Below are 21177 nucleotides of genomic sequence, written 5' to 3' on the forward strand. Positions count from 1 at the left end.
TTATTGATTGAGTTAATGATTTTAGAATTTTATGTATAAAAACTGATAATAAATTTTTTTTAAAAACTGCACATGCATCCAATGTGGGTCATTATCTAATTAAACTTAAGCCCGACTTATAGCAAATGATTAAGAGATTAAGCGTCCTAAATCTCCTAGGACTAAAACACTTCAACTTTTTCCCTTTTCTTTTGGGGTGAGAGGGTATATATTGTGCGTAGTTGCTGCTTGATCATTCATAATTAGGTTTCGCCTACTGTGAAGAATTGACATAGCTTTACACTTAAGAGGTTAGACTTCTCTCCCCTTTCTTCTCTTATAATTAATATATGGAGTTCAAATTATTTTAGATCATTCCTTGCTGTTTTTTTAAATTCTTTTATAGTTGTTGATGTTGTTGTTTTTTGAGCCGATGGTCTTGGAAATAACCTCTCTACCTTTACAAGGTAGGGGTAAGGTCAGAGGCGGAGCCACAATGTCGTTTATGATTTCAGCCAAACCCAGTAGCTTTGATTCAAATCATGTATTTTTCTTAAAATTTTCATTAAATATATACAAATTATTAATTTAGAACCCAGTAACTTAAAAGGATTAAGACCCCGAACAACGGCAGATCTAGAATTTTTAAATTATTTGTGCTCAACTATTTTTAATTTGGAAATTACCACTTAGTTTATGAATTATTAATTTTTCTATACAAGTAATAGTGTTTGTGTCCAAAAGCAATCAAAGACAGATCCAAGATTTAAATTTTATGGGTTCAATATTTAAGATTCTTAATATTGAGCTCATTATATTTCTAAAGTTATGGATTCATATCTACTATTTGTTGCAATTTTAGTAAATTTTTATACCCAAATTTACGCTCCGCATCAAAAGTTATGGGTTCAATTGAACCCGTAAATACAATGCTACATTCACCTCTGAAAGCAATGGGTGCTTAAGCTCCGCCACTACCGACACCCCTTCGTCGAAAAATTACATTGTTTAGCTCAGTAATTTTAACAAAAATATGTATTATAATGACACCCTTTGACTTTTTGGTGAGTTTATTTTTTTATATTTTGATCCCTTAATGAAAATCGTGGCGTTATATATAGAATTACATTAGAGTTATTGTTGTTGTCGTGATAATAGTTATTAATTCATGTATTAGTTGTCATGATTAGGGTGAAGGGGACTACTTTTGTTCCAAATAACACAATGGAAAAGAAGAACAAGACTGTCGATATGATTTCTAGTTTTCTCAAGCGTGGAAAGCAGCAACAGGCACCAAATACAAGGATGAATTCGAAAGGTGAAGATGATCAATGGATATTTATGCTGGAAAATCAAATTGATGAAAAAAGGGACAAGGAAGAACAATTAGCAACGCTTTTAATTGTGGTTGGTATCGTGCTGCTTTATGTCAACTATTTTCCTGTGCTCCTTGTAATTGGTAACCCCTTTGTCTCCAGATTCGTTAACTTGTGCTGTGCATTGGCTATCATCGTTATCGGTTTAATAATGCTCGACCCTAAGGGATTGGAGAATCAAACCCTTAAACATTAGGTTTTTTTTTTTTCTTTCTCTTTTAAACATTTATTTTTGTGAGAGGCGTTTAATTTGGACAATATTTGGTTGAGTTGAAGTAGGAGAAGAGTATTTGAATCTATTGATGTGGCAGTTTGTTGTTTTTGGAATATTTTTTAATGTAGCCAAGTTCCTTGTAAATTAACATAATAGCTTTGATCATTTTTTTTGCGCAAATAATTACTACTCCTACTTAATTTGTTTGCTCAAATATATAGAGTTCAAAATGTAGTTTAGTCTTTGAGTATTGTTGTGAGTCCAAAACTTCTAATATGTATATGTGCACTAATGTATGTCCTCTTAGATCAATATTAATTTCAGTAATACCTTTTCCTTTATATTTTGCTTTCACGGACCTTAAATCTTCAATATTTAATGTAATGGTGTCTTGATTGTTAATTCCTCGAGTTCGAATTATAGGCATGGTTATTCTCCATAAGTAAGAAAAGTTTAAGGGCTGAGCAATATCATACATCTAATATGTTGCAGTTACATCTAATATGTAGGTCTGATTCTCGTCTATCATAAAACAAACTACTAATTAAGATAAAAGAGGACTATATAATGCATTTAATGTAAAGATTAAAATTTTAGAGAAATACTCACTCAATTTAATGTGATCACATCCTGCCTCTGATATAAGTCTAACTTATAGTAAATTAGGGATTGTTGTGTATAATTCTCATATAAAATACCACTACTAGAAATCCAAAAAAGCGACCAAAATTTGGCGACCGAAATTGGTCTGTCAAGAAAAGCGACCAAAGTTGGTCGCTAAATTGAAAAATAATTAAATAATTATTCTAAATACATTAGCGACCAAGGTTGGTCGCTTTTTGGTCGATAATGTGGTCAAAATGTTGACCGGACTGGTGAGACTTGCTTGGTCAAAGAAATACTGAAATTATTGGTCGCTGGGACCCAGTTATAAAATTTTAATAATTATATTATTATTTTAAAAAAATAATAAAATATAAATAAATATAATTTAAAATTAGCGACCAAGGTTGGTCGCTTACGAAAGGGGAAGCAGATAGAGACCAACTTTGGTCGCTAATCCGGGACCCAATTATAAAATTTTAATAATTATATTATTATTTAAAAAAATTCTAAAATATAAATAAATATGATTCAAAATTAGCGACCAAAGTTGGTCGCTTACGAAAGGGGAAGCAGATAGAGACCAACTTTGGTCGCTAATCTGGGACCCAGTTCTAACGTTTAACAATTATATTATTATTTTAAATATTATATAAAATATAAATAAATCTGATTTAAATTTAGCGACCCAACTTTGGTCGCTAATTTAATTTCTGGATAATTAGCATCCAAAGTTGGTCTCTTTTCAAGTCAACATTGGTCAAAATTAAAAATCACTTTTGTATTTACTATCTAAATAATATAAATGTAATCCGTTAACACTTTTGTAATACAAGGGATGAATACACTAAAATATACTCTAACATGCTATATATGTAGTTAAAGTAGTACAACGAAGCGTGTTATATATATATATATATATATATATATATATATATATATATATATATATATATGTAAATTGATTCATCGACTTATAACCTACTCAGATGCATCGTTGAATATTAAAAACAAAACGTCTCGACTTATATCAATTAATCTGTTATAATTGATTCATCGACTTATAACCTAGTGATGAATGAATAAGATTGATCATCAATTACAATATAGTTTATGCGTGTGTATGAAATTACTCATATACTTAAATATAAGTTAAAAAAATCCTTTACATACATTGTATTATAATTTATTAAAAGTAATTACCTAGTTAATTTAATTTTTTTAAGATTATGCTTATAGTTTTTAATTATTTATAATAATTGTAGTTAAATAAAATAAATAGCTAATAAGATTTTTTATAGCTTATAATATTTAAAAACCAAAATAGAAAAAAAAAGTTATTTAATTTTTTTTAGAAATAGCAACCAACTTTGGTCGCTATTTTGGTCAAACAGTAAAAAACTAGCGACCAACGTTGGTCGCTATTTTGGGCAAACAGTCAAAACTTAATTAGCTACCAAAAATAGCGACCAACGTTGGTCGCTTTTTGTAACTCCAGACTCAAAAACGAGTTTCCCCCTCCCATTCTCTTATTTTCTTCCCCAAATTTTTCCAACTCTCTCTCAACACATTCCCCTCCCCTTCTCTATTTCCCTCACACAAATCAATCCCCCCACCCCGCGCCACCACTGTGACCGCCGGAGCCACCGCCGGGCCGCCGTCTGCCCCTTTCTCTCCTTCTCCACCTAAAAAAAACCTAGGTTTGAATTATAACCTTGAATCTTTGTTATTTCTAGTTTTTGTTTCAATTATTTCAATATTGTAGTTTAAGGATATGAATTAGTGTTTAAATTCTTTGAACATTGTATTTTATTGAGGATTAGGGTTTAGGTCTTGTTTTAGTTAGCTTTGTTAATTAATTTTATTAACTAATTAGTTTAATTAGTGTTGAATTTAGTTTAGTTAGATTTGAATTATACTTTGTATTGTCTTGATAGTTTATAAATTGAGTATTTTAGGATATGAATTGGACTTTTAGTTTATGAATTGAACCTTTTGGAATATGAATTGAACTTTTAGTTTATGAATTGAACTTTTAGTTTATAAATTGAAATTTAGGATATGAATTGAAATTTTAGGATATGAAATTAATTAACTAAAAAAAGATTAGGATATGAATTAACTAAATTAATTTGTTCTTGTTTTATTTGTATAGATGGAACATCGTACTTGGATGTACAATAGCAATTATCCTAATCGGCAGGGATTGCGGGAGGATTTTGTAGAAGGGGTGGATGACTTTATTAGACATGCAATGTCACTTCCACCATACCTAAGTGAATGAGTAATTAGGTGCCCTTGTGTTAGGTGCGACTGTATGAAGTTTGGAAAACCGGCGGAAGTTAAGCATCATCTTTATAGGAAGGGGTTTATAGCAAATTACTTTGTGTGGATTAATCATGGAGAGATGGATGGTAGCCATGAGATATTTCATAACATGTGGGTGAAAGTAGTAGGTCAGTGGAGAATACAAATCGTGATTCTAGAATTCATGATATGGTTGCGGATGCTTTGGGATGCACTTAGGGGGTGAGACCAATGAAAATGTTGAACAAACTCCTAATGATGACGCAAAACGTTTTTATGAACAGTTAGAGGAAGCTAGTCGTCCACTACGTAATGGAAGTCCGCACTCTGAGCTGTCTGCTGCAGTTAGATTACTAAGTATCAAATCTGATTGGAATATTTCTCAAGCAGCCATGGACTCTTTCATTGACCTTATGAGTGAACTAGTTGACCCTAATATCAAATTACATGGTGATTTCTATAAGGCAAAGAGATTAGTTTCTAAGTTAGGACTTTCGTCAATGAGAATTGATTGTTGTGAAGATGGTTGCATGTTATATTATAAAGATGATGCAAATTTAAGCAGTTGTAAATTTTGCAAAAAGCCTCGTTTCAAGAGGCTTTCCGGCGGGAATATGGTCGCTATCAAGGCGATGCATTATTTACCTCTTATACCTAGGTCAAAGAGGTTATATGCGTCGATGAGTTCTGCTCCTCATATGAGATGGCACTTTGAAAATAGAAGACCACCTGGTGTTATGTGTCATCCTTCAGATGGAGAAGCTTGGAAGCACTTTGATAGGACATATCCAGATTTTGCTACTGAACCAAGGAACATTCGGTTAGGTCTGTGTGCGGATGGCTTCACGCCTTTTTCTGTATCTGCGACACCATATTCATGTTGGCATGTCTTTCTTACACCTTATAATCTACCACCCGAGATATGCATGACTAGTCCATATATATTCTTAAATTGTATTATCTCCGGTCCACGTAATCCGAAAAGAAGTTGGGGCGTCCGATGAACCAAGATAAGCTATTCAAGGAGACTCATATTGTAAAGAGAAGAAAGAGACGGATCAAGAAAGGTGGGTCGAGGGCCGAGCCTCGACTGTACATGTAAGTTTTCACTTTTCATTAAGTATTTTAATTTACTTTTATATAAATTTTGAAATACTAATTCAATGTAATTTTTCTTATAGGGTCGCTTCACAGCTGAAGTGGAGGAATTCATACGCAGTCAGCCACGTAACGAGTCGGGCGAGCCAATCCAACCTTCGGACGAGGATGCTGAAAGAATGTGGACGGAGGCTGCTGGCGGTCCAAAATGGGGGAAGGTATACGGGCTTCCTACGAAGAAATTCCATCGCTATAAGTGTGGAATGCAAGGAATAGAGACTTCCTCGCAAGGCGAGCAACTTGATGGGGAGAGCCTCTCCGCTATGCGGGAGATTGTGCTAAAGCTCACATCCGAGTTAGAAGCGGCCAAAGAAAGAGAAAAGCTTAAAGATGCTCAGTACATTGGCATGCAAGCTCAGTACCAGGGCATGCAAGAGCAGCTCAAATCTCTCCTAGCTTCTGGATGTTTTCCGATTCCTCGGTCTCGTGAGTCATCGCCAGAGGCTCGACTTGAACGTGAGCGTTCCTTCCGTCCTCCCCGTGCTCGTTCCTCCTATCCTCCCCGTGATCGTTCTTCCCGTCCTCGACAAGTAGACCCTTCTGCATACCATCTTGGTGATGAAAGTTCATCAGACAGTGATGATAATGATGTTGTACAAAACACTCCTTGACTTTTATATACTTTGAACTAGACAAATAGAACGGTTATGAACTAGGTGTAATAAGCATTAACTTAGTATTGTTAGTTCTATTGAACTTTAATTTGTTGGTTTTAATGTGTTTTTTGAATTGTGTTGTTGTTGTTGTTGTGTTGTTGTTGTTGTTGTTGTTGTTGTTGTGGTGGTGGTGTTGTTGTTGGGTTGTTGTGGAGATTTGGTATTGAAATTGTAGTTTATGAATTGAATTATATTGTTATTTAGGAATTTGGTATGCTACCAGGTGGTGTAGCTGCCAAAACAGGCAGTTTCTGCCAAAATTATACATAGAAAAGCGACCAACTTTGGTCGCTTTTCTATTTAAAAAAATATTTTCTGGGCAATAGCGACCACGGTTGGTCGCTAATTAACCCAGATTTCCTAAAAAGCGACCAACTTTGGTCGCTATTCTATTTAAAAAAAAATCTGAAAAATAGCGACCAATTTTGGTCGNTTAGCGACCAATTTGGTCGACTTATGGTTTAAAAAAATTAAAAAAAAGCGACCAATTTTTATCGCTATTTTCCAGATTTAAAATATAATATTTGGTTTACAGACCAAAGTTGGTCGCTATATTTTGATTAATAATAAATAAAAAAACATAATTTAAATATAGAGACCAACTTTGGTCGCTAAATTTATATTATTAAAATATTAAAGCGACCAAAGTTGGTCAGTATATTGTTTACCCGGAATATTTGGTCCTTTTACCGTAGAGACCAAAGTTGGTCGCTAATAAAGTTGGTCGCTAATTAGCGACCAACTTTGGTCTCTAAGGTAAAGGGACCAGCAAAATAGCGACCAAGCTAGTTTGGACGCTTTTTGGTCGCTTTTTGACCTGTAAGCGATCAAATTTAGTCTCTTTTTGTGGTCGCTTTTTTCCGGATTTCTAGTAGTGTACGAGATTATTTTATTTCGCGTTTGAGTATGAGTATTAGTTAATCTCGAGAATCATCTTATAGTAAAAATGTGAGAATAATTATCCCATATTGGAATATTATTGTCCATCCCACAAACTAAACGACTCTTACGGTGTAGTGCCTGTTTAAAATAGGGAAAACTACACGATACGTCAAACATAAATGCTATGTTTATCATTCGTAGCTAAACTTTTAATAAATTTATTATTTATAGCTATATTTGAATTTTAAAGCTAATCCGTGAAACATGAGATTAATTGTTTTGAACTCCTTACTGAGTTTCGGTTAAAATAGCACGGTCTAGCCAATTTTCGGACTGGTCATTCAAAAATAGCCAGTGTTTACCAAGTCAATAAAAAATAGCCACTATTTTGCTGCAACAGAGATCGGTCCAACATAATATACTGGAGTTCGGTGCACCTGTGTATGAACTTCCAGCATATTATGCTGGAACTCCAACACACGGAAAGTTCCAGCATAATATACTGGAGATTCGGGCACTTGTGTATGAACTTCCAGCATATTATACTGGACCGGTATACTTTGCTGGAACTCCAGTATATTATGCTGGAGTTCTAGTGTACTTATGCTGGAACTCCATCATATTATGCTGGAGTTCCAGCATACTTATCCTGGAACTCTAGTATAATTATGGGTGTGCATTCGAATCGGTTTATCGATAAATCGAATCGATTATTTGTTATCGGTTTATCGATTTATCGATTTCGATTTCGAAATTTTCCTTATCGAGTTATCGATTTCGATTTCGATTTTGTCCTCTTCGGTTTATCGATAAACCGATAAGAAATACTAAAAAAAATTATTTTTTTTTTTTTTTAATTTTTTTTTTTTTTTGCCCTTATTCTGTAATACCCTTTCCTTTACCCTAAGTCCCTAACCCTATTATTTCATCTACCACATTTAAGGAATGATCATTTTAAAGCTCAAGGGAATGAAGTTCAAATTAATGGAAAATAGAATAGCCGTGATGATGTATTTTTTTTTTATACCGTTGGAGTGTTGGTGGCATACATTTGATCCCTTACTTTAGTTTCGTTGCATGTGCTTGTTGACACAATTTTTATGTTATAAACGGTATTCGTCTTATTTTAGCTTCTTTTGGTCCATATTAGTTAGGCGTGTTTATAGTGATATACTTTCCGTGGAACCCCGCAAATTTTCTTATTGGTGTAATCGATAAGCCCCAAAAATCGATAAATCGAAACCTTATTGAAACGATAACGATAAGCATATGTACAAATCGATAATCGATAAGTAATTATCGATAAGGGTCAAAATCGAATCGATAAATCGAATGCACACCCCTAAGTATAATATGCTGGAGTTCAAGTATACTTATGCTGGAACTCCAGCATAATATACTGACGTATTTTTCGGGTTTTGAACAGTATTTTCGCTCAGATTTATCTTTACATGAAAAATGGCTAGATTTCGATTACTTTTGAAACTGAGTTATTTTTGACCTACCACTTGTAAATCTGGGTATTTTTGAATTTCTCCCCGAGTTTGGGCCAGACTGATGTATTAGGCCAGCTTCGGAATTCGGGTCTAACTCGGGTCGGGCTAATTTGACATCTATTAGGAGATCCAAAGTCGAAATTGGAAATACCCAAATTTTCTCACCATCAACTGACCATTGAAAATCAAAAAGCAAATTTTGGAGCTCCAATTCCAATGGAGCAAAATCCAAAGCCCAAAAGCGTTCTTGATTCACTGGGTGAAGAAATAGTTAGAATCGTTATACCAGTCTCAATCTGCATGCTTATGGTGGTCATTCTTGTTTCAGTACTAAACACTGATTCAGATTCCTCGGGCCCCTCATTTACATCTGTAGCCACAATTGCTTACACTGAGAGCAGCTCAGACTCAACGTGGGACAAATTGAAAGGTGCCCTTTTGAATGCTTTGGTCTTTGTTGTGGTTGTTACCGCTGTTACATTCCTTTTGGTGTTACTTTTCTACTTCAGATGCACCAAATTCTTGAAATACTACATGGGTTTCTCGTCTTGTCTTGTTTTGGGATTCATGGGTGGTGAAATATCTTTATTCTTGATATCAAAATTCAAAATTCCAATTGATTGCATTACTTTTGCATTGAGTTTGTTCAATTTCACTGTTGTTGGGGTTTTGGCTGTGTTTATGTCAAAGACAGCAATTATAGTTACTCAAGGATATTTGGTTGTTATTGGAGTGTTGGTTGCTTATTGGTTTACAATGCTGCCTGAATGGACTACTTGGGTGCTTTTGGTTGCAATGGCATTATATGACCTTGCTGCTGTTTTGTTGCCTGGTGGGCCCCTAAGGCTACTTGTTGAGCTTGCAATATCTAGGGATGAAGATATCCCTGCTTTGGTGTACGAGGCTAGGCCGCTTATTAATCATGATTCAGTTCCAAGGGGTGCTGTTGTGCAAAGGAGAGTGTGGAGAGAAAGACGGGACAATGATTTCGGCTCCAATGAAAATTTAGACTCTAGGTCTAACTTGAATGCAACTGTCAATTCAAGTTTCGAACCGAATTCTGGTCTTGAAAGGTTTACGCCAATCGGCAGTGACGAGAATGAGAGGAATGGGGTTGATGTGGAGGACGGTCAAGTTTTAAGAGCTGAGTCTGAGCTTGCTGCGCCGCTGATTCAACATAGGATAAATGTCAGAATGAATTTACAGGAAGGGTCAAATGATGATTTTGCACTTGAAGGAATCGGGTTGGGATCCTCAGGTGCTATTAAGCTGGGGCTAGGAGACTTCATATTCTACAGTGTATTAGTAGCCAGGGCTGCCATGTACGATTTCATGACAGTTTATGCATGCTACCTTACTATTATAGCTGGTCTTGGTATCACTCTGATGCTTCTTGCATTTTATCAGAAAGCTTTGCCTGCTCTTCCTGTGTCCGTTATGCTAGGTGTCTTGTTTTACTTATTAACTCGGCTATTGCTCGAGACATTTGTTGTACAATGTTCTATGAACCTGTTGATGTTTTAGGAACATTATTTCCTCATTGATAATGGAACTACTTTCAAGCAATAATAATTCTTCACTCATATCTGTTATAACATCTTTTTTATTGTTTGTTCCAAGTTGGTCGAATTGCAAGCGTGGATGCATTAGCGGTAGCATTTTTTTTTTGTGTGTGTGTGAAATAAAAGAAACAGGTAGTGGTTCATGATGAAAGACATACAGAAGCCATACGCCATGGATATGAGAACGGGACATACGAGCTAGTGGTTCTATGTACTGAGCAAATCAGACACTAGAAACCATTATATGCGAACATGTCGATACATTGCTTATGCTTTTTATGGTGGTGCATACATATCATAGAAACGTCTTTTATAATTGGCACATGACGTAAAATATCGGTATCTTGCTTTGCCAGTCTGCCATCACGCTTTAAATGACCAGTAACCTAAAGCAGGAAAGAAATTGATTTTAAGAAAGCACAAGATGACTTGTGCGGTTGTGCCAATGCTCTGAGCATTGGCATGGTGAAAACTAGGGCAAGTACTTGTCAATCAAGCTAAAGAGAGAGGGAGGGCTAGGAATGTGAAGTATGGCTGGAATGGTTATATTAATTCTGAACATAACCGATTGTCTAGGATGCAATAAGACCGAACATCTCTAGTAGTGTTACAGTATTTTTTATTAGATCACTCAGAAGTGATTGATATCTTCGATATATGTAAAAATAATCTTGATTAATATTGTATCACCTTTGTCTTTGTGAAGTCATGAAAATCAATGAAAATGATTGAACTTTACAAACACAAAGATGATACAAAATCACAAGATTGTTCATCTTCGCTTCCCTTTTGTCTTTACTCTGTTACTTTTATGTTGTGAACTTCGTATTTTAACATCAAATGCTTGAGTGCTTCTGACAATTTTCAGGGGAAGTTCCTTCTTTCCATTTCCTAGGAAATGAGCTTTGAATAGAATCATACCATGACTTTGGGATATGAAATGGCACTTTTATTGTCAAATTTTCAGCAGAAAATATTGTTTGTTCTGTTATTAAAGTAAGTTTTGAATCTTGATTGTCTGTTTGAAACAACATGACTCATCAGTAATGTACCTGACCACTGTGTTTGGGGAAAGTAATTTGCTTCATTTGAAAGAATGTAAATAGAAAATCAGGAAAACCTGTGCTCTTTTTGAAAGCTATAGTCAATTGAGCTATAATGTTGGCTCGGAACTGTGACTAGTACATTAAGCGTTTAACACATCTTTATCCTTATTTCCCTTATTGAGAAAAGGGTAATATGGAAATTCAACAATTATTTATGAACTTCTACTGCAAAATTCTCCAAGGAAGTTAGTAGGAGTAATTTCATCTATGAAACAGAAACAAAGGAGAGTATATTAAGGGACATAAAGATAAATGCCAAGGAGAATCTGGTGTCTCTAAAGCTGGAGTTGGCATCTTATTTTGGCTCTGCCTCCATTACATTCTTTATCAAATTGACTATGTCAATTAGCCTATTTCATTACACTGTTTGTTCCTTAGACTTGTGATTGCTTGGCAGATGAGTATCTGGATTTTATTGTTTTTTGACACTACGGAAAGTATGATTACTGAGAGAAGTGTGTATTTTTTGTATAAAAGTCATCACAAACGCATTCGAGAAGCTGCACTTGCCTGTAGATGACTAAGTTCCATTAGGCCTGCAATTTCTTCTTGTTTGAAAAAGAATTATGATGCATTGAGTATACTGGAGAGATTGTATGAGACTGAACATGAGGTTACCAGATCATTTGTTACGTGATCTGATCACTCAATGATTACGAGGTTTTGTTTTTGTTACTTGAATACCTCCAACAACACTTTATACTCAATTATACATGCTTTAAGTACTTCCTGCAATTACCAGCTCTAGTCTGCAGATTGAGTTGTTAAATGCAATAGTGCTCTTGAATTGTTGCTTAATTCTTACTTGTTTTTTAATACTTAGCATGTTGAATTTTTAACTTAAGTAGTTCGTTATCCCTTGTGTAGAGGAATCATGTAAACTGAATGTAAATGTTTCAATCACCAGTTGTTGTTAGCCTTCCCCCCTTGGACCACTATTCCCTCTACAGAATTTAGACTTCCACACCATCAATGGTTTTAGAGTATAGAACTATAGTACAGGTACAAGGGAGAACACTTGGGACGACTTTCACATTGATTATGAGGCATTAATGATACAATCATACAAATGCTCAATGACAGCCCCAGGGCTGAGGCGGACCCAGGATTTTTACACGACGGGGGCACAATATTCTACTCAACGAGTGCCCCCTAAAAGAATCAAGGTGCTAAGTGCGTTAAATTAACTATTGTCAAGGTATATACATATACATATACAAGATTGTTGCGAACCTTACGGGGTCCGGTAATCCCTCTATAACATATAGGTCCGCTCTGCCTCAGGGTACTGAATTAGGGAAGAGGATTAACAACGAGAAAGGAATATATCAATATGATTTGGTAGAACGAAATTGATCTTGTGGCTGACAAAAACCAGAAGCAGTATAGCGGCTGAAATCAATAGAGAAAAGAAAATATATAGTATTAAATCTTGATAATTGCTGTAGAACACGTGCTCAAACAAGTCGTCCCTTTTATTTCTGTGTTTAATGCCATCATGACTTAAAAAGGACTAATCTTAGCACCGTCTTTTCAGATTTCAAGCCGACCATGTTTACTTGGTCGCTGTTTTGTTAGGCTTGTCTTCAGAATTTAATACCTTAAATTTGTCTTCCATTTTCCAATCTTTATGGCTCGAAGTGACCACTATCATCAGCATTGCTAGGTCAATTTTAGAAGAAATGACATCTAACCATTCATTCCGCTAGCAGCTACATCTTAGTTGAAAGCTCAGTGGTCTTTAAAAAGTATATTAAATCAGATGAAAATATCACCTATGTCAGCTTCCCATAGGTGGTTTCAAGCTCGGATATAAGTGAAGAACAGTGATAGGTTGACGATCAGTGTAAATTCATGGGCAAATATCTATTTTAGCACGTGGTCGAAACTATTTATATCTGATAGCTACAAAAGTGTATATAATTTGTATATTTGTTTATATATACCATAGAGAAATGTATATATATATTCGGCTATTATTTTGAGAGCGGTTATGTGGTAATTTTCCCTAAATTAGAGCCGAGGGTTTTCCGGAAACAACCTCTCTACTACTCGGGGTAGGGGTATGGTTTGCATACACACTACCCTCCCCAGACCCCACTAGTGAGATTTTACTGGATGGTTGTTGTTGTAAATTCATCGGTTGAATTTGGGACAAATAGAACCAAATAGTGCGATCCAACTAGGATTCAGGGGTAGTTCGTAGATGAAACACTAATTCACACTGAATAATAATTACTTAGTAGAATATTTTTTCATTGTGGACTGTTAAACTAGATAAATATATTGGGACAGAAAGAGTAACAATGCTAATGTCATTCACAGAAACTGGTATGTTAATCTATCATCTACAACAACACAATATACCAGTACCAAGGGAAGAACTTGATGAATTGGACCACCTATTTTCTCTTGAAACCATCAAATTAAAATGCACGCATAAACTATTATACCATAAAGTCATAATACTATAATGAACTCCAGAAGTATAGGCAGCTATACATTTGGCAATGGATTGCTGAGTGCATGAAAATAGAGCATACACTGTAGCCATTATTCAACTTTCACCTTCTCCATTGATGATGATTCAGTGATTTTGTTGAACCTTGAAAAAGGTCCAAGAGATACTTCTCCAACTCATCTTCTGTATACTTGATGTGCTTGTCACTTACAGATTTCTTCACCTGTCCAACAAATGGCCGGTAGGCATGAACAACCTTTAACGCGGTTGAAATTCTCAATTCTTCTCTAAGCTCAATATCTGGGATAGTCCATCCTGTCTGGTTCTTGTACACTTCCTCAAAAGCAATACTGAAATTTCTGCACCTCTCCTTGAGAACTGTCTTTCCTGATTTCTCATAACCGGTAATCAGAGATAAGATAGGACTCCATGTTATTCTCTCGTAGCTTTTTTCGTGCTGCACGTATTTTACAATACGTTTTTTTATCCACTCATCACCAAAACAAGTTCTAATTTTGGAGTTCTTGATTTTCTGAACCATGTAATGGATGTTGTTCATCAGAAAGATGTGCTTTAAAGAACCATCTTTATATAGGTTGGACCTTTTGTCAAGGTTGGATTCAAGTGTAGATGCTACTGACTGCAAGTGAAGAGCCAATGGACATGAGAATTCAGAAGAAACGTCGAGCCTGGCCATAGCATCAACAACACCTTCCAAATTCTGTACCTCTCTGTCCTCAAGAAGGAACCTCAGGGTATTACAATATTCTGAAAGAAGCATGAAATAATTGATAACGTACTTGGTAAGAGGATGAACACCTCCTCCATAGAAGGGAGTTGTTGAAGTGTTTGAAGCGATGTGATTCCCCAACTCCAGAAAGATTGCTTTTGCAGAATCTCCAAGATTTTTCAGGAGTTCATGGTATTCTATTTTAATAAAATTACCATGATTTTCGCAAAACAAAGCATCCACGTCTTGACAAAGATCTCTTAGAAGCTCATACATATCAAGTAAACAAAAAAGGCGTTCTGGTCGAAGGGGGCCAATAGCTACAGCTTGGCCAAAATTCAACAGACACAACATTGCATCCTTTGAAGCTTCAATGAAACAGGTTGAGCTAACAGATCCAAACTCACCTAGAAGTTGATCAAAGAGGTTTTTCTCATTAGGGAGAAAGAATGCAATGACATTCTTTGTGGCTTGGCGCCACTTCTTTATTCTGCAATTCAAGCAAGTCCAATCCATTCTCAGAACATCTTCAATGCTGATTTGTTGCATACAGAAAAGCCTTAAGTATTCATGCAATGCATCTTTCCAGAATCTGATAAAGACCTGGCAAAATTCCTGATCGTAATGTGAAGCGAACATTACATTTGCAATAGACTTGATATGAGGAACAACATATGGATGGACCAAATCCATTGTACATTCTTCTGATTCAGCTCCACTACTCTCCCTGCAAGAAGTTCCCACAACCGAGTCATTTTCAGTTGAAACCATCGACTCCTCATCCACAACGAACTCTTCACACGAGTGGAATGACACATGATCATGCCCAAAACACAGCTTATTCTGTGCAAGAATGTTGATAACTTCTTCCTGCAGTTTTGCCATTGCCATTTGCAACACACTGTGAGCTTGGTTAGCGAGTCTGTTTTGTTTTCCGTTATGGTTTGGCACCATGCTTTCCAAGCTCAGTGTTATATTTCGAACTTCTTCTACAGCTTGCAGATACTCAAGAAGTTGCGAAGGACCAACATCCCAAATCTTCAAAGAATTTGACTGCAAAGTCAAGATCTTTACCTGAGCTGACTTGAGCCTACCTTCAATCTCTCGGAGACTTGTGGTCTCATCTTCTTTTGCTTCAGTCATTGCAGCCAAATGAATGTCAAGATCTGCTAGACTTCTTCTAACTTCAACACTCAAGCTCGTACTGGCTCGTAACGCCTTCACAAGGTGATGAGCTGCAGCAATTATGTGTTGTTCCCCATCAAGAACTGTGACCACTGATTTATTATCATCCATTTCCAGGCAAAAGTTAGAGCAGGTTGATTAGGCTTAAAAGTCTAAACTTTGGATGATCCTTCCTCCTGAATCTTGAAACCAACCTCAAGCTCTATTTTTCTGATGAAATAGGTAATCAAGAGGCCTCTCCACCCCCTTTCTTTCTATATGTTTTCTGATTGGGTCAGAAATTCAGAAACCAAGACTAGTAGCTAGAATATACCTCATAGATTAACCTCAAGTCCTCAACAGCCCAAGAACTTCTAATGAAATAGGACAAAATTGGATACTTCTCTTAAACCCTTTTATGGTCACTAACATTAAAAGACTAGTAGGTATCAGTGGATGGACATGAAAATATATCAAATTCACTCAGAAACTAAGGCAAACATCCACAAATCACATGATTACAACAATATATAGACAATCATCAAGACATCAACAGCCAAATACTGTTAAATAAAATGTTGAAACAGTAACATGACAAAACCAAAGTTTAAGTGCTAAACATAAAGATATGGGCAAAGGGATTAAACAGACTGTCTAGATGAAGAAGCAAGAAAGCATATGAAACCTCGAGCCAAGATTGTTCTTGTTTCTTGGAGCCCTCTCATCAAAGATATTTTGAGTCAGGACAAGAACAAAAAGTAGGGAGGATGAGATGACAAGATATCAAAACTAGAGTTTCTGAAAAGAAAATTACACATTTACGCGTTTTGTTGGAAGAGAATGGTCCAGAGAAAATAAGGACAAAAGGGCACATAGTGGAGTATTAAGGATTATTTTCCAAGGAGAATGGGATTAAGAGAAAAGTACTAGACCAAGTACTTTCCACTAAAATACAGGAATACTTTAGTTGGTGGTCAAAAATGAAGCAGAAACTTCCTTAGGGTTTAAATAAAACCAGAATTTCTAATTACTAGTAAGATTTATAATTCTTGGCTGTGCTCTGTCGCACATATGGTGCCTTTGACTATTGACTGGTGGAGTATTGAGAGACATGAAGCATAATCCACCCACCGGACCGCGACCAATTAACGTTGACGTGTTAATGTTGTACCAGTCAGACTGACGTAGGTGCCAACGTGTACATTTTGCTCTCGCTTTTGTCAGCTTTTTACTTGCCACGTAGGATAAAGAAGTACTCCCTTCGTTCCGGTTTATGCGAACATATTTCATTTTTGTTCCGTTTTAAAAAAATGACCCCTTTCTAAATTTGAAAACAATTTAGCTTAAACTTCTCATTCTACCCTTATTAATGAGAAGCTTTTATAACCATAATTTTTTTTATATCACTCTAGATCGTATATAAAATAGTTGTATATTTAGATTCCCCTATTCTATTCCCTAAGTTAAGTGTTTAGGATCACAAATTTCAAAAGTCTTCATTTTTTCATTAACGCCGTGCCCAGTCAAACAGGTTCACATAAATTGAAACGGAAGGAATAGTAGTATATAAAATATAGAGCAAAAGCTATTGGCTTCTACTGAAAAAGAAAAAAGAAAAAAACATGTTTGGACTCGTTTGTTTAATTATATTAGCGATTGTTTGGTTCACCGTATAAACAAAAGATAACTCTGTATGGATCGAAATCTGACCAAGGAAATCTTGCTCAAAGGTAGATTACTAAGAGCCGATTAGGCCGAGGTCGTACTCGAGATAAAAGGAACCAATTGGCGAGCCGAGTAACTGGGGTCGAGGTCGGATACTCAGGTTGGCCATAACGGCTAGTTTTGTAGCAAGATATTTCAGGAGAATATTCTCTGCACTTGTACTTTATGTTAGGTAAGGGATAAGTCCCATATAAAGGGAAAGGTAGAGAGAAGAAAGGGGCATGTAATATTCTATATGATAAAACTCTTATGAAAAGTTGACTCTCAAGAGAAATACAAATATTGCATTTTCATAAAGATTCGATTTGTTGTTTATCCCATATTTCTCGCATTAGATCCGAGAAAACTCTCTATATTCTCATATTCATTTGTCTTACATCATTGTCAGAGAGAAGAATCATCCACCTCATCCAATGTTTGGGTGAATCATCTTCTCTAATTACATTTATTGCCATTTAATATATTTATTGCTTATCATTATTCTCCCACTCATTTATAACAGTATCTTTTAATACCCGCTATATTAAATTGATAAAAATGCATGTAACGACCAGACCGATCGTTTTGAGCAATTGCACTTCGCTCGCCAGTTCTCGGGCATGACTAGTCTCGTATGGTGTATTATGACTTATGTAGATCGTCGGTTTTGGTTTTCAGGATAATCAGAACATATTTGGAAGAACAATTTTCAGCTTGAAGCTTTAAATTTGAAAGGTTTGACCAAGTTTTGACTTTTAGTATTTGATCTCGGATTTGGATTTTTAGGATTTGGTTAGCTCCGTCGGGTGATTTTGGACTTAGGAGCGTGTTCGGAATGTATTTGGAGGTCCGTGGTATATTTAGGCTTGAATTGGCGAAATTGGAGTTTTGGCGTTTTTCGGTCGGCAGTGAAAATTTTGATATCGGGGTCGGAATGGAATTCCGGAAATTGGAGTAGGTCTGTTGTGTCATTTTTGACGTGTGTGCAAAATTTCAGGTCATTCGGGTGAGGTTTGATAGACTTTTTGATCGTTTGCGGAATTCAGAAGTTCTAGAATTCTTAGGCTTGAATCCGAGGGTGATTTGATGTTGTTTTGAGTGTTCCGAATTTTGGAACAAGTTTGAATGATGTTATGGGATGTGTTGGCATGTTTGGTTGAGGTCTCGAGGGCCTCGGGTGTGTTTCGGATGCTCAACGGGACATTTTGGACTTGAGGAGTTAGCAGTTTTTGCTGGTTTTCTGTTGCAGAGATTTTGTTCATCGCGTTCGCGAAGAGTGTCATCTGTGGTGGTGATTTTGTTCTACGCGTTCGCGAAGGAGAGGACGCGAACGCGAAGGTTAAGGCAGCATGTGCATCGCGGACGCGTGGTTGGGGTCACGTTCGCGAAGAGGAGTGAGGCAGTTGGGGACCCCAGGTCTTTGGTCTATGCGCTCGCGAGGTGAGGTCTGCATTCGCGAAGGTGTGAGCTGGTTAAGCATCGCGTTCGCAGTTGTCGCGTTCGCGAAGGGTTAAGCGGAGTCAGTCTGAGTTTGGCCTACGCGAACGCGAGAGGGAGGTCGCGTTCGCGATGAAGAGAGCACCTGGGCAGAATGTATAAAAACCCATCTTCGTGATTTTTAGCCCATTTCTCACCATTTTTGAGCGGCTTTGAAGCTTTTTGAGAGGGATTGAAGAGGGAATCAAAGGGAAACACTTGGAGGTAAGATTTTGAACTCAGTACTCGATTCTATGATAATTTCTAACTAATTAGACATGAAATTTGTGGGATTTAAGGACTAAACTTGGTGAATTAGGGCTTGGAATTGGAGAGTTTAAATTGGGGATTTGAGGGGCCATTTGAGGTCCGATTTTGATGTTCTTGATATGTATGGACTAGTGGGAAGATGAGGATTCCTGTGATGTGATTTTTATCGAATTCTGAGACGTGGGCCCGGGGGTCGGGTTTGGACAATTTCGGGATTTTTGAGTTAATTTGATTATTTTCGCTTGGGCTTTGTTCCTTTAGCGCGTATTAATGGTATGATACTGATTTTGGTTAGATCGAGTCGAGAGGCAAAGGCATCGCGGGCTAGAGTTTGGACCGGATTGAGGTAAGTAATGATTGTAAATGTTGTCCTGAGGGTATGAAACCCCGAATTTCACATCGTTGTGCTACTTTGAGGTGACGCACACGCTAGATGTCGAGCGTGGGCTCGTGCACCGTTGGGGATTGTGACTTGGTCCATCCCGTACGACTATTAAGTCACGTATTTAATTGGAAACTGTTTGATATTATTATAATTTGGAAAGTATTACTATGTTTGGGGCTAAATGCCGACTGTTTGGACCCTTAGGGGCTTTTTACTACTGTTTCCTCACTGTTTTTGGTAACATTTACACTCAATCATGCTATGCTTTCATTGATTTCATTACTCGGGTTTATTTACTCCTTTCGATTTTATAAATGATATTTTGAGCCGAATACCTGTTTTACTGTTAGTCTGAGGGGCTTGAGTGAGTTTTGACTGAGTGAGGCCGAGGGCCTGTGTTGTGAGGATATTATGGGATCAGGTTGCATGCCGCAGCAAGTTGTTACTGATTCATGATATTGTGAGGCCGAGGGCCTGATTGATTTATGCCACGAGGTGGCTTGTTATTATAAGGTCGAGGGCCTGATTGATTTATTCCACGAGATGGCTTGTTATAGCGTTTGGGCTGTAGGAGCCCCTCCGGAGTCTGTACACCCCCAGTGAGCGCGGGTAGCCAGTGTGAGTGATGTGATATTGCCCGAGGGGCTGTTGTTATTTCATGTTGTTGCCCAAGGGGCTGATTACGAGCGATTGTGAGGTAGCCCGAGGGGCTGGTTCTGTTGATATTTTTTTTCGAGGGGCGGTTTATGGTACATGTCTTACCCGAGGGGCTGTTTACGTTTCTATCATTTTGACCCACTGTTTCTTCACTTATTTGAAACTATTGAAAGATGTTTTAAAAGAAAAGGTTTTACTGAAATTGAATTTGTTTTACGAGATAATTGAGTTCTGTACTGTTTTGGAAATGTACTGTATTTGCTGTAGTGCTGTGACGTGGAATTATCTGTTTTCTTACTGCTCAGCTTTCATTTACTTTTATTACTTACTGACTTGGCGTACTCACATTACTCCCTTCACCTTATGTGCAGATTCAGGTATTTCTGAACCCGGTAGTGGGTGTTGATCACTCAGTGGCAGGTTCAACGGAGTTAGCAAGGTAGCTTCCCGGCGTTTGCAGCCTTGCTCTTCTCCCTCTTATCCTCCTTAGATGGTTTTTAGTATATTTTCAGACTCTTCTTTGTATTCAGACCTTAGTAGATGCTCGTGACTTGTGACACCCCGATGTCGGACTGGTGTATTTATTTCGCACTGGTTATTTAGACTTATGTTATGAGTTTACTTGTTAATTAATGACTTAAAAATGGCTTTTTATAGAATAATGGATTGATTTGGGAGTTGTGTCGGCTGGCCTAGTTTCACAATAGGCGCCATCACGACCGGGTCGGTTTTTGGGTCATGACAACGCATTTCCATGTTATCTGTGCAAACACTCCTTCAATCCAGGGTTTATTATGTTTAACTAGAATTTTTCCATTATCTTCTTATTTAATTATTTTAACAAAAGGTTTCATACTTTTTGGTCAAACAATTTGGCGCCGTCTGTGGGAATTTTCTAGTTAAAATTTTAGTTTCTTCTAGATCTAAAAAAACTTTGCAAAAACCCTATACATCCTTGTGTGCACAAACCTAACATGGCAGGCAATGGAGA

General features: G+C 36.8%; 2 protein-coding genes across 2 annotated transcripts; one reads left to right on the forward strand and one right to left on the reverse strand.

Annotated features, from left to right (window-relative positions):
* Window positions 8803-10268, forward strand: LOC109223768 (presenilin-like protein At2g29900). The gene has a single exon (XM_019388187.1). The coding sequence runs from the start codon at window positions 8888-8890 to the stop codon at window positions 10193-10195; it is 1308 nt and encodes a 435-aa protein (XP_019243732.1). The 5' UTR covers window positions 8803-8887; the 3' UTR covers window positions 10196-10268.
* On the reverse strand, window positions 13639-16702 carry LOC109223769 (exocyst complex component EXO70B1-like). The gene has a single exon (XM_019388189.1). The coding sequence runs from the start codon at window positions 15824-15826 to the stop codon at window positions 13904-13906; it is 1923 nt and encodes a 640-aa protein (XP_019243734.1). The 5' UTR covers window positions 15827-16702; the 3' UTR covers window positions 13639-13903.

This window comes from Nicotiana attenuata, chromosome 3 (genome assembly GCF_001879085.1).
Source record: "Nicotiana attenuata strain UT chromosome 3, NIATTr2, whole genome shotgun sequence".
Classification (NCBI taxonomy): Eukaryota; Viridiplantae; Streptophyta; class Magnoliopsida; order Solanales; family Solanaceae; genus Nicotiana; species Nicotiana attenuata.

Bases quoted from the DNA above. Each gene is read 5' to 3' on its own strand.
- LOC109223768 (XM_019388187.1), top strand. From the start codon at position 8,888: ATGGAGCAAAATCCAAAGCCCAAAAGCGTTCTTGATTCACTGGGTGAA.
- LOC109223769 (XM_019388189.1), bottom strand. From the start codon at position 15,826: ATGGATGATAATAAATCAGTGGTCACAGTTCTTGATGGGGAACAACAC.